The sequence below is a fragment of the Frieseomelitta varia genome, unplaced genomic scaffold, assembly GCF_011392965.1.
Source record: "Frieseomelitta varia isolate USP_RPSP 00005682 unplaced genomic scaffold, Fvar_1.2 scaffold_67, whole genome shotgun sequence".
Taxonomy (NCBI): Eukaryota; Metazoa; Arthropoda; class Insecta; order Hymenoptera; family Apidae; genus Frieseomelitta; species Frieseomelitta varia.
The window spans coordinates 498,894-515,071 of NW_025110445.1; the positions used below are offsets into that span (position 1 = coordinate 498,894).

At 35.4% G+C, this 16,178-nt stretch overlaps 1 protein-coding gene across 2 annotated transcripts in view; it reads right to left on the bottom strand.

The window, feature by feature from the left end:
- Nucleotides 1–9,837: 9,837 nt before the first annotated feature.
- LOC122535100 (muscarinic acetylcholine receptor M3) overlaps nucleotides 9,838–16,178 on the bottom strand; it is a 47,092-nt gene continuing 40,751 nt past the window's right edge. The window contains exons 3-5 of one of the 2 annotated variants that reach the window (XM_043666323.1): nucleotides 14,135–14,334; nucleotides 13,628–13,693; nucleotides 9,838–13,343 (exon numbers count right to left, since the gene is read on the bottom strand). In XM_043666323.1, the coding sequence (XP_043522258.1) occupies nucleotides 11,089–13,343; nucleotides 13,628–13,693; nucleotides 14,135–14,334 (2,521 nt within the window). In that variant the 3' untranslated portion in view covers nucleotides 9,838–11,088. Of the gene's footprint in view, nucleotides 13,344–13,627; nucleotides 13,823–14,134; nucleotides 14,335–16,178 lie in introns of both variants that reach the window. The other variant, XM_043666322.1, reaches the window with a different exon arrangement.

Genomic DNA, 16,178 nt, shown 5'->3' on the forward strand with positions numbered 1-16,178 from the left:
AAAGACGGATATTCTCCGACTTCGTTGCTATAAAAGATGCAGTTATTACTTATTAATAGATTGGTAATATATTTTGTTATAGTAATTAATAATTAATAATTTCTAACTTCATCTTCTCTTTTATAACTTCTTATATTAAATGATTTAATTAATTTAATTTTATAATTATGAACTTCAATGCAATTTGAAATATATAATAGATTAGAATTCTTTCCGTAGAAAAATATATGAAATTTTATGTGTAAGAAGTTACTTCGCGACAGGTAGATTTCTGAATCAAGGCAACAAGATTAAACACTGCTTTCGTATTTTCGAAAATATGCTTTGATGAAGAAAACGCCTGAGATTGTTTCTATTAATATTTAATTTAGAGTCAATTGTTTGATTTTGATTGTTTCATTCAATTGTTAGATTTCATATCTTTTTTAATAAATTTAATTCTTTGGTTTTATTCTCTTTATTCTCTTGCAATTTCAATAATTTCTGAAAGCTCAGAATTATTACAGTTTGAAATAAAATAATGCAATAGTCCGTTAGATACAAATTACATAAACTAATTATTTTTTTAGTTCAGGATTTTCAGGTTTAACCCCTTCCGTGTTCATTGTCAGGATCTCACTCACGTGCCCAGGTGCTACTTGGGTGGGTGAAAGACATTGGGCACGATGACCATAGTTTGTAATTTTATAAAAAATTTCTCAGCGACTGACAGTGTGTTAGCGTATCGTGCACGACGTATTTTCCGCATATGTATGTGTGGTTAGGATGTGGAATTGCGTCGTTTTTATTCTTCCATTCATTATAAGTTGAAATATCGAAAACATTTATGCGCTGATTTGAAGTATGAATTTATTGTATAATAATACTCATTAAATACTCTACAATTATGTTATTAATTATACGATCAGTTATAATAATGATTCCAAGTCAAATTGCACATGTAGTTTCTATAGAAATTATATATGTAAGTTATTAATATTAGTTGTAAATATAAAGGTGTTTTAATCACGTTATACGCAATGGTCGCTAGCTGCTGTCAGTCGATTTCAGGAAAATGGTACGTAAATTAGAGTGTGAAAGTTGTGTGTTAAGCTCGGGTGTCGGAGGCGTCCCGGGACGTTCTCTCTAGTTTAGGTCTCTGCGCCCGAGTGGTATGTGTGAGAACCGTGGAATGAATGTGTTGGTATGCCTGTTTTGCCATTTTTTAAATATAGGGTCCCTGGATAGGATAGGTAGCTTACTTTCTGGTATGCCTGTGTTTAATTATAAGTAGGTAGGGCCGGGCAGGTTGGCACAGTNTCGCGGTCGCGGATAGGTCGCGAGTAGGTCCCGAAACGAACGTTTATATAGGTATTGCTCGAGCACGCACATGCGAACGGATAACGATCACTATGATCGTTAGTCGTCCATGTGTATTGGAGTCAGCTTCCGCGGTTTAGTTTTTTATTTCACCTTTATAAGTTATTTTTTGGTTTGCGATTAGAAAGACTCGAGCTAAATGTAAGTTTCAGCGGGCATTGCGCTCGAAGAAAAGAAGAGGCCCGGCAAACTGCCACGAAGAGGGTCACAACAAATGGCTTCTCATCTTCTCAATCATTTAAATGATTGCAGAACATGGGAGGTCATTCTCGTTATTACGTATTTGTCACTATGCTCTTTTAGTATTTGTAGTCGTATTTTTTCTTCTTCTCCATCATCGTTTTGGGCAAATCGCGGTTTTTTTTTTTTGTTAGTGTTGCGAAAGATTGACGGGTTGAATTAGAGTTGCGAAATAGTGCCTGTTTATTAGTGTTGCGAGAAATTGATTACGGTTTAAGTTAGAGTTACGAAGAAATAATAATCGTGTTTGCTTTAGAGTTGCGAATTATGATATCGTGATTGTTTGTTTGTAATTTTGATCGTTAATTTTCATAGTTGTCTTAGTGTTATGTAAATTTATCTTGCTTTCTGTTGTTTTAAACTATATTATAGAATCATTGCTTTTAATTAATCTTAGAATGTTAGAATATTCAAAATATTTTTTTCTTCGCACAGTAGCTTTTGTATTATTGATGATAATTGAATTTGGTTTTAGAATTAGTGTTGCGATATTGTTCCTTCGCGATTTCCAATTAGTTTTCTAATTGTTAGTGTTGCGATAATGAATGACCGCGTTTCTTGAAGTAACGTTGCGTTTACGAAATGCCCAAATTCTTCCACTGGATTCGTGGAAGGCTGTTCCTGCATACAGGAACAAAGGTGGTCACTAAATCTCCAGCATGATTGTACTGAACGCGTCGCAATTAGTGTTTCGTATTTCTGAAGACGATTGCATAGATTAATAGCGTTGCGTACTTATTTTCGGGAGTTTTAAACATGCAGTCTTCGCGTTTGATTTTGAAAATTCCCAATTCTTTTTTTCTGTTTTCTTTTTTTTTTTGTATTTGTTCTTGTTCAATATTTGTTTTCGGTTAGAGTCAGTGCTCAAGAGGATAAGGCCTCTTCAGGAGATCAAGATCGTAAGTAATTTTATACATTGTACTTCAATTTACTCAGTTTTTCAAATTTAAGAACAATATATAACATTTAACGTTTCGTTACAGACGCTTCACAGCAACAATTTTTTGATATATTTCGAGGAAAATTCGACGGTGGCTCCAAAGCCAAGAATGTAAGAATCTTTAATTATTTCCAACTTAAGATTTTATTTTGCTTTTAAATACAAATTCTAATGTGTTATGTTTTGTTACAGATCCTCTACAGTCTTCAGTTCCCCTTATTCTTTATGAATCTTATGATGCTTTAAAAATTAAGAATGTAAGTATTTCAGCATATTTAGCATATTATATAGTTAATTATATGACAATTATTAATTTAGTGACAAGTAATACAAGCTGATTGGCTGCGATTTTAATTAGGTTTGTATAGATATACACATCCATTAGATCAATGAAAATTAAATGATTTATAGTTTCGACATATGGGTAAACGCATGGAAAATATTTCATCCGAATTTGTTTATTTTTCGTAGAAAAATATTTTTGGAAAGTCTAGGCTCAATTATTTCTTGTACAATAATCACAATCTAATGAGAGGGTTGTTCTTTCGTCTTCTCTTTAATTTCTTTGATATTACATCGAATTTTTGATAAAATTTATTTGAGCTAATAGGTTCTTTAACATTTTATTAATAATTTTAGAATTTTAATTTACTGTATGAAGAGAAACTATCATAATACTATAGGACGCGGATAAAATTCTTTTATGTAACTGTGATATGTAATAGAATGATTTGTGTTAGTTATCACATTCCAGTGTTGTAAATTTGACAACACTGTAATGGATTTCAAATATATTTCTGGCGCATTTACTACTTGACCAACTTCCATTTACTTGATGTAGTTCCCCAATTCGCCGTTGCATAAAGTGCGCAAAAAAACCATTGATTTTTTTTAGTATGTCGGTATTTTAGAGCATAAGACACGAAATCCCACAAGATGCTTGGTCTATTCATATACCATTAGTCAATACATATACCTCGTCTCTGTTAGTACTGTTTGAAGGTATTGTATCGGCTAAGCATAGAATACTTTATTGACAGCAATTGGTATTGAAGCTAAATTTTAAGTGGAACAAAGTATTTTAGTCAGGCGAAATGAATATCAACATTTTTATATATAATTTTTTTTTAACGTGATATCTCTATGAATTAATTAATGTTAAATTAGAATATAAATTAGTTAATATAACATGCAAGTTCAGCTAATTCGTTATTCGCTGTACAACAACCTAGGTTATTAAATGACTAGCGTGTAAATTTTATGTATTACTTTTTCTCTTTTCTATCGTGTCTCAAAATTCTTAATAAAGAGACTTCGTGTTTAATTCACATTTTCCTTATCATCCAGTTCGCGAACTAGAAATCTGTAATATGAAAAGAAATAGTAGTGACCAGACTTTTTACTACAATGAAAACATTAGATTACTTTACTTTGATACTCAGGAGCTTTAATTTCCGGACTGAGACCCACTTTAAGTGGAATATCAATATCTTAACCGGAAATAGCTCACAAGTCGAGGATATGCTAGTACGTGGGTGAAATAGTAAACGAATTATAGAGAAACCAACGTAATGTCTGCAATTTGATACTAATAACATTGTAGTGAGTTACAATCTATCCTTTCTGACACGATATATTTGCAAATTAATTCCAATAGTAATTTAATATAGATTTATTGTTAATTCATTTAGTATTAAAAATTTTAGACAATATATATTCAATATTCGAAAAACAGTAATTTATATAAAACGGTGTTATTAATTCATTTAGTACTAACAATATACTTACTTTATACTAATAATATACTTACTTTATTATTCGAAAAACAAATTGTGCAATGAAAATAAAGAATCTCATTAAAGGTTTAACTTTTCTTTATTATCGCAGCTATTTACATGCCGATTTAATGATTAATACGTATTTGTTTATTTAGTGTATTATTTGATGAATTCTTTTCCTTATTATACAATGCATACGAAAAATGTATCTAGTAAGAAGTTAAATAAACAAGGAAAAAGTACGTCATTGAAGCAACATCGTTTTCGTTGTTCGTAAATAAAAAATTCATGAATATTATATTGCGTAACCAACCTTATTGCGTAAATAAGCTTTCTTTAATTCGAATGTAATCATTGTTCAAGATGATTTTTTTAGAAACATTAGAGTTGCTAAAATAATTGAAATGGTCAACGATACAGGTTATTAATATTATGCACAATAGATTTTTACAATCATATCACATTATTCACTTTATTGTAGCTGTTTCTGCATATATATCATTTATTTAGGTTTAATAACTAAATACATTATCGTCCATCGTAATTGATATACATCGGTACAGCTGCATGCACGATGTATTTAAATGATTTAAATAATTTAAAAAGGAAAAAAACACGATTGCTATCTAATTATAACTGTCACTGTATTCTCATAACTACGGCATTTAATATGATTACGATTGAGCCAATATCGAGTTCTTCTCCATTATACCAGTAATCTTGAAAAGAATTAAGCAATTCAAGATTTTCTCATCTAAAGATAAATAATTTTTTCAAAAATGTGTAAAATGAAAAATTTTCGATAAGGCATTTTACAGTTTTTCCCAATAAATTCATGTTTTTTTTTTATATATCTTTGTAATTTTTTAAGGATAATTATTCCTTCAAGCTCGAAGTTATCCTTTTATCTAAAGCAACTGTTACAAATCCCTTTTGGAAATTCGTATGTATTATAAGCTTTATTGCACCTTGTATGCACAAGTGCCATATTACACACTAGCGAAGTCTCTTTTTTAAAATAGAATGTCACTTTTGTTAAGACTCCAGCATACAAGTATGCATCATACAAGGTAGTGCGTTTGAAAGTGCAGCTGCGCGATGTCAACAATTTTACAGCGCTATTAAATATTTAATATAGACGCGTACGTTTTTTTCTCGTGTCTTTTATTTCATTATGCAACATATATTCACACACTTTATTACACTGTTGACTGTCGCTAACAAGAACAGTTTCTCTACAACGGTTACACAACTCTTTTTATTTTCTCTATAGAACTACTTTCAGACACGTGACATTTAAGCACTTCTATTCATATTTAATAACGATTGTAATAACAGTTATTCTGTTTACTGGACTTGCTTTCCGTGTATTAGTACAACAGCGAGGTTTTGGAAAAGTCTGTTTAACGCTATCAAGATACATTTGCACTTGACAGAAGTTTTTCAATATCTTTCAAAACCTATTGCCAGAGTATAATACACTTACATTGTATTTGATGTCTTCAAGTCTGTCAACAAATTAATTCTTACGAGAAATGACAATTATCGCGTATCAGTAAAATAATATTGGAATTACATAAAATAAGTAAGTAGTAAAATAAAGGGAGTAAAATAAAAATTAGAATTACATAAAATTTTATTCTTCAGAATAAATCAGATTGGAAACAAAAATGTCAAGTGCAAATATATCCTAATTCATACGGTTGACATTAGTGATTGACAAAGTATAAGAAGTTTTTAGTATTTTCAATTTTAATCTTACTGTATACGAATATAGCTTGCGATAATGTATTTATGATAAAATTAGATTATTTGCTCTATATTTTTTCTTAATTAACCCTTAAAAGCTAATTGATCTAAATTTTTAATGCAGTTATCGCAGATACGATTATATTCAAATAAAAATATATTTCTTTTTTTTTTTGGTTTAAAAAGTTTTTATCGAATTCGCAATCAAGGAGAGAAAATCTTTTAATGGAGGCAATCGAGATTTAATATTTTTCGAACGATATTTTTAGCTCTTAAGGGTTGTTGAAGTTCAGATTGTCCAGCGAGAGCACGCGCAGTATTGTCTAGAATTTAATTACAACGAAATATATTTTTCATTGATCCCATGATAGACAAGGATGTCCATGAAAGCACATTATATTTCCTTTTGTCTTGTAGCAGATCAGTTTTATATTTTTATAACGAATCGGAGATGAATTAAATTTTCATTATTAATTTTTCAAATAAGTAGTGATAAAATTTAGTATTTAGTGATTGTTTTCTTTTTAGACACACTGGTATAGACAGTTCATACAAAAATTATAAAGGATCAATTATTTATTTAACTATTTGTATGCTGTTGATAAATTTCCGATTTCTATAAGTAAGGTTAAAACGAAATTGTACTATTATATTAAATTATATATAAATCTCATTTATAAGAGTCGAGTACAATTGTTTTAATTAATTTAATAATAGATAACTTTCGCAATATAATCAGCCTTGCAATAAATTGTCAGTCAACAAAAGAAACAATCTAAATTATATTTAAATTTACTTCAAAACTTTACTACTAAGAAATAACAATAACAGTAAACAAAAATAGCAATGTCTTTCCAATTTATTAAAAAAAACTAATAAATTGTACTTTCCTGCATAGAATCAAAACTTTAATGTTACAAAAACTTATCAGAAACGAATCGCATGCGAAATCTAGTAACGCGAAACAACATATTCTTTATAAAATATGTATATATTTATTCGCGAATCAAAAACCGATCCGCAGCATGACTCTCGTATTTTTGTTCGTGTATACTGTTTTGAGGTAGAAAGAGTGAAATTCATTAGGAGACACCACGAGCCATTTCTAATGATTAGAAACACGACGAGCACTTGTACCTAGAAACGAACATTTTAATTGATTTTCAATCTCTGTTAATTGAGACGAAACGTGGAGTTCTTCTTTTTCTCTCTCTCTCTCTCTCTCTTTCGACTCGTTCCTAACGCCTTATAGCTCATTACCGTTTTCGTCATGTTTTTTTTTTTTTTCGTTCTTAATGACTCTGCTTCATTGGTAGGCGTTAATGAAGAATACTACGGCGATGAAAGCTTCGGCACACAGAAAGAAATTGCAGAGCGCAAGATATTTACTTTCTCCACGACCACGATCGTCTAGTTATCACCTAGGCTTCTCATGCTTATTTTCTTCTTACTCGTTCAACATTAACTTTAATCTTCTATAATGCTATTACGCTTGATCTCTATACCCTTATATTCTATTGATTTATGCTACGTTTACGTACGCTTGCCACATTATGCGGCTCGCAAGCAATTATTTTTAGTTTTAGCTTTCTTTTTCTCTGTCTTGCGTGTAAGTTCACACAGTAATCCCTAGAATATTGAAGACGACAGAACGTCAGCTGTCTGGAAGCGAGTATATTAATTATTCCGCTTGTACATGAACCTCGAACCTCCTGTGCAAAAATCTTAGAAGAGCTAGTAAACGTACAACGTACACGTGATTTCGTTCCCTTTCACATTCTCGCGATATTAGCGTGGAAATATTTTTTTAATTTTAGCTTAGAACTTGTAGTCGAATTATTGATCACTTGAGAATCAAATATGAAAACTCTACGTTCAATTCTGTAGATTGTTTTATTCAAAGGAATTGAAAACTTCTTGTGGCTCTGTTAAAAATAAATGTAGAACTCTTGTAATTCACACAAGAATTCTTTACATTTAACTTTAAACGTTTTAGCAAGGCTGATTAATTTTGTTCCTTAAAAAACATTTTGTTCCTTACAAACACACTTGATCATTTCTACTGAATGACATTTAAGACTTTTGCACAATGTTATACTCTCCCGTTTTGAAAGATCGATCTCCGATCTAGCGATTATCACTTGCTTTACACGTCAATTATATGCTAACCATATATTCTGAATTTCTGAAAAATTGACATTTTGACAAGCATACGTTATTCACCCTCGTTCTCTTTGCCGTCTAAAAACTTTTATTCAAATATTTTTGATATAGTATGTTAATGTATTTCGAGAAATTTTGACCCGAAAGGGAAAATGATGTTCCACATTTCTCTGATTTATTGTTAATATCATACGTGTATTATCTACAGCATTGAATTGGACATTTTAGTAACTCGCTCAATGCATCCTCTGTCTCTGTTCCTTCTTACCGAGCATGATTTCCATCAAATATACATCTTATCGTATAACAGATTTGCATAGTGACTAGGATAAAAAATCAAAAATTCATCAGGGATCGTAGCCCTAACGTGGAATAAATACATAAATCGCAGACATGAAAAATAAACAAAAGCATTGCTATTGGCAGTGAATTTCGAGAAACGTAGAAAATTAAATTTTGAGGAAACAGATTAACAGATATAATATATAATATTCCGTAAAATACGATTTGAAAAAAGAAAGAAACAATGAGATAGAAAATTTTTATAGCATTTTTTTCCTATTTTTGTTTTTATTTATCGGAATGTAATATAGTTAGAAAATCGCGTGTTTTCATCTCGCGTTTTATACGAAATCGAGTTCGTAGTATTTCCAACAACGGTCAACGATTAAATTAGCCGCCGGGGCATCATTTACAATGATTCCTCATTACACGTTTGTCGCGGCTGACGTTCACTAAAATACGAAAATTATATTTTTACCAGCAAAATGTAGTTAAAATACCGTGCAAGATAATCGTATGCTCAACACTTTCGTAAAAAAGGTACAAACGCTTGGAAATAATCAAATCATGGGGAATATAAATATTGCCCGTTTCCAATCACTTAATACAATATTGCGCAAAAGCTATTATAAAAGTAAGTTTCACAACTTTGCGAAGAATAGCGAAAGATATCAATCTGACGTTTTCGGATTTCCTTTCTTTACATTGTTGTTTAAATTTTCTTCTTTTTCTTCTACTTCTTCTCCTCCTCCTCCTCCTCCTCCTTCTTCTTCTTCTTCTTCTTCTTCTTTTTTGTGTCATGTATAATTCCATTTGGTGATATTTGCGATAGTTTTAATGTAAATTTTATGTCGCACTGCGTAGACGTGTTATTTAAAAATATATTTCTCGCAAAACATGACAGTTTGGAAAGGAATTTGGATCGAACGTGTTCCGTCTATTTATTAATTAATGATTGTATCGGAAAGCTCGATTAACAGTATCAAAGTTGTACGTATCGATAACGAATCAGTCTCGCGAGACCAATTCACACGTTTCTCAAGTATCTTTGAAAGCATGATCTTCCAATAAAAAGCATGCTCATTGTCAGTCAAAACGGTAACGAATCGCTTTATAAAATTCTCGGAGATTCGCGAAGGTAGAGCATCTCGATATTTTTTTATCACGAAAGAAATGAACAATTAGCGCTCGCGGATCAATAAAATGCAAAGTACATGCGAATTACAAATAAATGAAGTATTTCCTCGTAACATTTGTGTAAGTGCGTGTTGCGATGGCTCATTTATACAAACTGTGTCGCTCGTTACGATTAATTCGTGACATTGACATAATCGGTTTCAGATGTACGATTGTGCGCAAATGTTGGTTTGAATTCAGTTTTTAAAGTTCCTGCGGAAGTTCAAACGAAATCTTTTGTTCTGCAAAATGTACATTGTCACTCAAAGATCTACATTTTGCTCGTTACAACTAAAAATTTAAGAGAAACAAAACACGCAGTGACTTTTCAAAGGCTAAAAGCTCTTTATCCAGGTTTGTTAATTTTTTAAACAATCGACGCCTAATTCTTGAAGAAATGAAAAATCTTTCCTCGTGCCGTACTGATTACGATGATTGAGTCTGAAGACTCCTTTCGACGGAGTCAACGTGTTTTATGAAATGCTCTAAAAGGAAACATGATCGATTGGAGATTCGTGGACGCTCGTTCGCGAGGACAGCACCAAATTTTAACTGAATTCGGAGAAAGAAGGCCCGCGTATCAGTAGGCCACCCCAAGGCAGTGTGTACATTATGTAGATAATAAAATCCTTGATTGTTTGGTACTTCTTCGAGACGAGCCATGTCCATCTGGTTTCGTTGCTCGTAAAAAATATTCCCCTATCGTTGAAGATATGAAACCATAATGTGTCCGCACTAGAGGCTCATGCAACAGTGACATCATATACGATTGACCGCAAAACCAAATAATTAAAGCTTCTTGCCTTTGACTCGAGAACATTCATCGTGACGCACAGTAGATTTTTTCTTTCTTTCTCGATCGATGTCTTTGCGTTAATAATTTTCTATCGTTTGTCTTTTTCTTTGTCTTTTTCTTTTTTTTTTTTTATCGAACGATTTGAAACGTTCTAGGAAACGTATCTCTGTACTTGTTTTTTAAAGAATACTCGATCGGTGATTTATATGTATATATCGAAGCACTTATCGTAGCGATTATTATTGTAATACGCACAGTTACCTAAAGCTACCTAAATACATTACTTTTTCTACATCTTGCTTTGTGGTGCATGGTTCCTGCACGAAAGTTTAACAAATATTCATACATATACATTATGTACATCCTCGAATGCAGTCTAAAGCTACGTAATCGCATCCTATCACTATATACATGAAGCACACAGTACTCGGTTCGCCTGCGTTTAAACAAGTTCTACTACGTTATTGTCCAATTCGACCATAAGTCGTGGTGTGTAAATATAATTCGGTATTTAATTATGGAAGGCCTTCTTCTTCGTAACGTTCACCTCTGAGCTACGTCCCTTATCTGCTTCTCCTTTCTCTTTTGTCTTTTCGTCCCTCCCTTTACGTCATGTGCAGATCACCCTTCAGTATTCTGGTGAAAGTCTTTTTGAATTGCTGATTAGCCAAGGCGTAACAAAACGGATTGATAGGGCTGTTAGTGTAACAGAGGAAGTACGAGAACATGAATAGATGTTCGTTGGTGCACGGTTTGTTCAAACAGAAACCCTCCACCAGTGCCAAAACGTGGTACGGTGTCCAACAGGCGACAAACGCGCCCAGAATGAAAGATATCGTCCTGAACGCTTTTCTGGCTCTGTTCTCTGTCCGAGACTTCTGCCGGCCTAACAAAGGATCCCTTCTCTGCGTCTTGGTTTTCAAACGTTTGCCAATTGTCTTCACGAAGTCTTTCCTCGATCCACCTTCCTCGTTGCTCCTCGAGTCTTTCTTCTTCGATTGTTTCTTTGGATCTTGTTCGTTCGCCGTTGTGCCGGGACCGGAGATCGTCGGGACCATGCTACCGCTAGAAGACGAATTCTGCGGCGGATTGACCTTCGCGTCCTGGTCCGAGAACTGACTCGTCGCGGTATTGAACGCCTCTGCTGCTGGCGCGCTGACAATCGTCGTCACAGGCTGTTGCTTCGTATCCTTTGCTTTCACAGTAACCTCCGTGTGCACTTTGCTAACTGTCGGCGACGTTTGAGAGGCAGCGTTCGACTTTTGAGTGATGAACACGCGAGGCGGGTGCGTTTGACTAGACGCGTTGGACATCACCGGCTGGAGCTGACTCGGTTTGATCTGGCCCGATTGTTGATTGCTGACCTGTTGCGCCGTAGCTCTGATCAGAGCAGCCTGCAACAAACTCGTGTTCGGTGCCGTGGAGACGTTCCCTAAAATTGGTGACGAAGGCGCGCTCGACAGAGGATTCGCTAGGCTGTACGACAATGAAGACGATGGACTTTCGTACGAAGGACTCGGTAAGATCACCGAGCTCTCGTCCATGTATCTCAAGTCTCCGCCGTCCAAGCCGGTCAGAATATCGAAAGTTCCGTGAGAGGACACGACTAGCGACTTGGGTCTGTCGGTCGACGACGAAGTAGAAGGGCTGTCAGATACTTGCGGGCTGCTTTGGAACTGCGTGGGCGGCGGTATAATGTTTTGCTGGCTACTGCTGATAGAACGAGTAGGATGAGTAGGCGGTGACGTTTCGGCGGAGGTCAGAGGTTGCTGACTTGGGCCATCGCCGTTCCACTGTGATTGTTCAGGCGTCAGCGTTTGACTGCTCGACTTGTCAGGCTCTGGTGCGTTTTCCGTGTCCAACAGGCTCAATTCTTGTATCTTTGGCAACGTTTGTGCTTTCTGCGTGGCCGTGCCTATGTCGCACGTTGGACTGACCGAGAGAAGTTTCTTCGACTGCACGTTCGTCTCGAGTTTCGCGGGGACAATTCCGTTTAAATGTCCGTTGGTCGAGAAAATCGGAAGAGCGCCGGACTGGGCAACCATACCAGCCAGAGAGGATCGTTTCCTGATGCTGCTGAGCTGTTGAGCTGGGCCCATGGTGCTCTCCTCGTCGGAATCGAACGCCGGACTGCTAGATCTTTCTGATTTTTCCGCCTCTGTGGCAATGGTGTTTCCGTACACTTGTTTCTCGGTTGAATCGCTCGTGCCTGTTCCGGAAGTCTTTGACGAAGTTTTCTGCCCTGAACCGTCTCCGCCTGCCCCCTCCTCACCGGACGTGCTCAGTTTCGGCTTGTCCTGACTCAGTAGAGTGCTTTGCGTCTTCGACATCCCTATCCCAGCCGCACGGCCTGCCATACCAGACATCGCACCGGCACTCAGGGCAACCATGGATTGCATTTTTCGCTGTTTCTCCTCGCTTTTCTTCTGCATGTCGTAAGCTGTCTTGTATATGCCACCGTAGAGGATAAACAGGACCACCAGCGTCGTCCAGTAGTAGCCAATTATAAGGGCGGTGTTGAAAACTGGATCCTTGAGGAATTGAACGGTGCACTGGCCAGGATCTAGGTCTCTATAACCGATAAAATGCTCCCAGCCGAAAATACTGATAAAGAAGAGCAAGGCCGGGATGATCCAGGTGATGGTTACCATCCAGATCACGCGATTTTTTGTCCGCCAGCTGCGATATTTGGCCGCTATTTTCACCGAACAAAATCGATCGATCGTAATCAGTAACACTGTGTACTGGGATACCAGGCATACCGTGTAATCTACGGAGAGCCATAAATCGCAGAGTAAGGGCCCAAGATTCCAATATCCCATCAGAATGTAGACCGTGTAGAATGGCATGGAGACGGTGCCTGTTTAACAATTGTATCGTGATTAGGTCAATTTAAATTGAAAGCCGTCCATTGAAAGCCGCTTGCTTTAATTACTCTAACGAGACTCTACTTATTGAAAGTTAGACGTGCACTAGAGAACGCTAGTATAAAAAGTAATTTGGAAGGTTTCAGGGAATTTCAGATTTATTTTCAATTGTATAATTGTAGTCTTAGTTATTACTGTTTTGAAGGAATACAATTTGGGAAAGAAAAAGAAAGAAACAAATAGAAAGCAAAGAAATAGAGAAAGCGGGAAGACTTACCAATAAGCATGTCAGTGGCTGCTAATGAAGCAATGAAGTAGTTGCTCGGTTGCCTGATGGCTCTATCTACGATAAACGCCAGAAGGACGAGAATGTTACCGCCGACGGTTAACAGTATACATAATGCGAGGGAGAAAGCAATCAGTATCGTCTGCCAGAGTTCGAAGGGTGGTAGAACAGGCGTGAAAGGTTCCGCTGTTTAATATACAGAATATCTTCTCAGTTAGAAAGTCCTTTTCGTTTCTTTTCATTTACAAACAGATGGTGAAAACATCATCGTTGGTATTTTCATTTATCCAGAGAACATCACATCTCGGATTGAAAAATTTTCTCGATGTTCGTAATTTCTTTTTTTTTTTTTTTTTTTTTTTTGAGGGAAAAAAAACATAAAAGGAAAAAAAACTTCATAACGTCGGATCTTTCTGATGATGAAAAGGAACGTCGATTAAATGCGACTCACTAAGCACGAATAACAGCGCCGAGAGAAAAAATTTATTGTGCGGTTACCAGTTGATAAGGCTGTTGTATTTCCTGTTATCGTCCCGTTGGTAATATTTGACGGAAACCAGTCTGACAGAAGTTCTACATATTCCCCGCTGCTCCAGCGTGGATCATCCGGGTCAGGCCAGCTTCCATTAAGCTGCGAGCATTCCGTTAAAATCTGATTGTACATGCGACAAAGACGTTCTCGTTGCCTCTCCCGTTTCCTAAAAATTATTTCACAAATGTTAGCTTCATTCGTGTTTTCACGAAATGCAGTGCAACAATGTAACAACGCGTTGACCCCTTGTTTTGTAACATCGAATTCTGCTCGAAATTAAATGGTTTCGATTCGATAGAGAAAGCATAAAATGAATTCGAATTTTGAACCTAAATTTTTCCGATTGAAGATCGATGCGTTACTTACAACATTTCAACAAATTGCAGTAACTGATACTTGTCTAAGAAAATCGTAAGACAAGGGGGCATGCGTCTATCAAAATTTTTATTTTCGAAAGAAACAGATTATACTTGTTGAAAAATTATATTTATTGTTGATTAGTTACAAAATCGGTTGCTAACAATATGATATTTTATCGGAGAAGATCAAAGTGAGTTGGATAAACGTAGTTAAATCAGAACTTGCACAAGATTTTAATATCAAACAGATAGAACTGTACGTATGCGAACATGTGCACCCGGAAAAGTTATTTAATTACTTCAATTTCCCCATGTTGATTCTCGAAATCTTCTGGTGACGTTATATGAAACTTTATACTTTGAATTAGTTTGACTCCATGTCATTTCTCCTTAACTCCACAACGGTGTATCTCGATTTTCATCATTTACCTTCCCTATGTTTGTACGAAGAAAACAAAAGAGAAAAAAATACAGCGGAATTATCTGAAAATGCATGATTGCAAATTTATTAAAATTTCTACGAGAAAAAAATTACTAAAATTATTTCTTCGTTTCGATGACTCTGCTACTAATTCCAGTTATTATCTCACGCTCCAATTTCCTTATCTCAAAGGGAATTATCATTCCCAAATTTTCAACATCTCGTCTAAATATAAATTGATGTAATTCGGTAAAATTATTGGCAAAACCGAAGCGTGTCACGATCCGTTACAAAAGGCATTAGGGCGGTAGACATCGGATCGTAAGGGCGTTATTTCTTTAGTAATGTTCGTTAGCGTCGAAGAAAATGTGACAGCGGTATTTCCTGATTTTAGCTAGTGACATGCATGCCTCTTGCTCTCTATGAAACATTGCTGCAGTGGCAACACGAGAAGCAAGTCAAAGGCTGAATACACCGGGCGCACAATGAGCTTGAAATAAGCATGAATGGAACCACATCCATTCCCCTCTCTCGCAGGTCCCCGTCGCCGCCAGGCAAGAAACGATGGGCTCCGCCTTAAAGAGGGTGACTCGTTTTTAAATAATTTAGCCACTCGATCGTAACTATCCCGGGTTAAACGTACCGCTGCCTCCTACATTTTTTAGCTTGCCGTTCGCCAAAGATATGATTAACGTCCTTCGTTCATGGGCCTGCCTTGCCTTAAATATTCACCGCTTTTTCATACAGTTTTGTATACTTTTTTTTTCTTTTTTTTTTTTTTTGTCAGAGGAGTGTCTCCCTCGGAGAGCTACTCGTGGGAGACAATGTAATTTCTTCGTGTGTGTTAAGAGGAGATGAGTGACACGGTTGTAATTTTGAATTCACCGTAAATGGCCTATATTCGCCTACTGGATGTAGGTATCAGTTGCCTTATATTTTTAGTGGAAAGCTCCGGATAATTTCATATTGTTTAGCATGTTGTGTTTCAAAGAATTTAATAGTAAAATAGTTGACATAATGTTTTCATAATTGACGGCTGGTAGTGTATTTATAATGTCATTATTATTTCTACTATTATTACTATTAAACGTTCAGGTTACAATTAAGAACATAATAGTCTTTGGTAATTTAAAAGTTATATACTTTCTATGTTTTTAGCTATAAAAGATGAATTGTATTAAACATTGTGTTATCTCGATTTAATTAACTTTCTATCGTTTCCGGAATGTG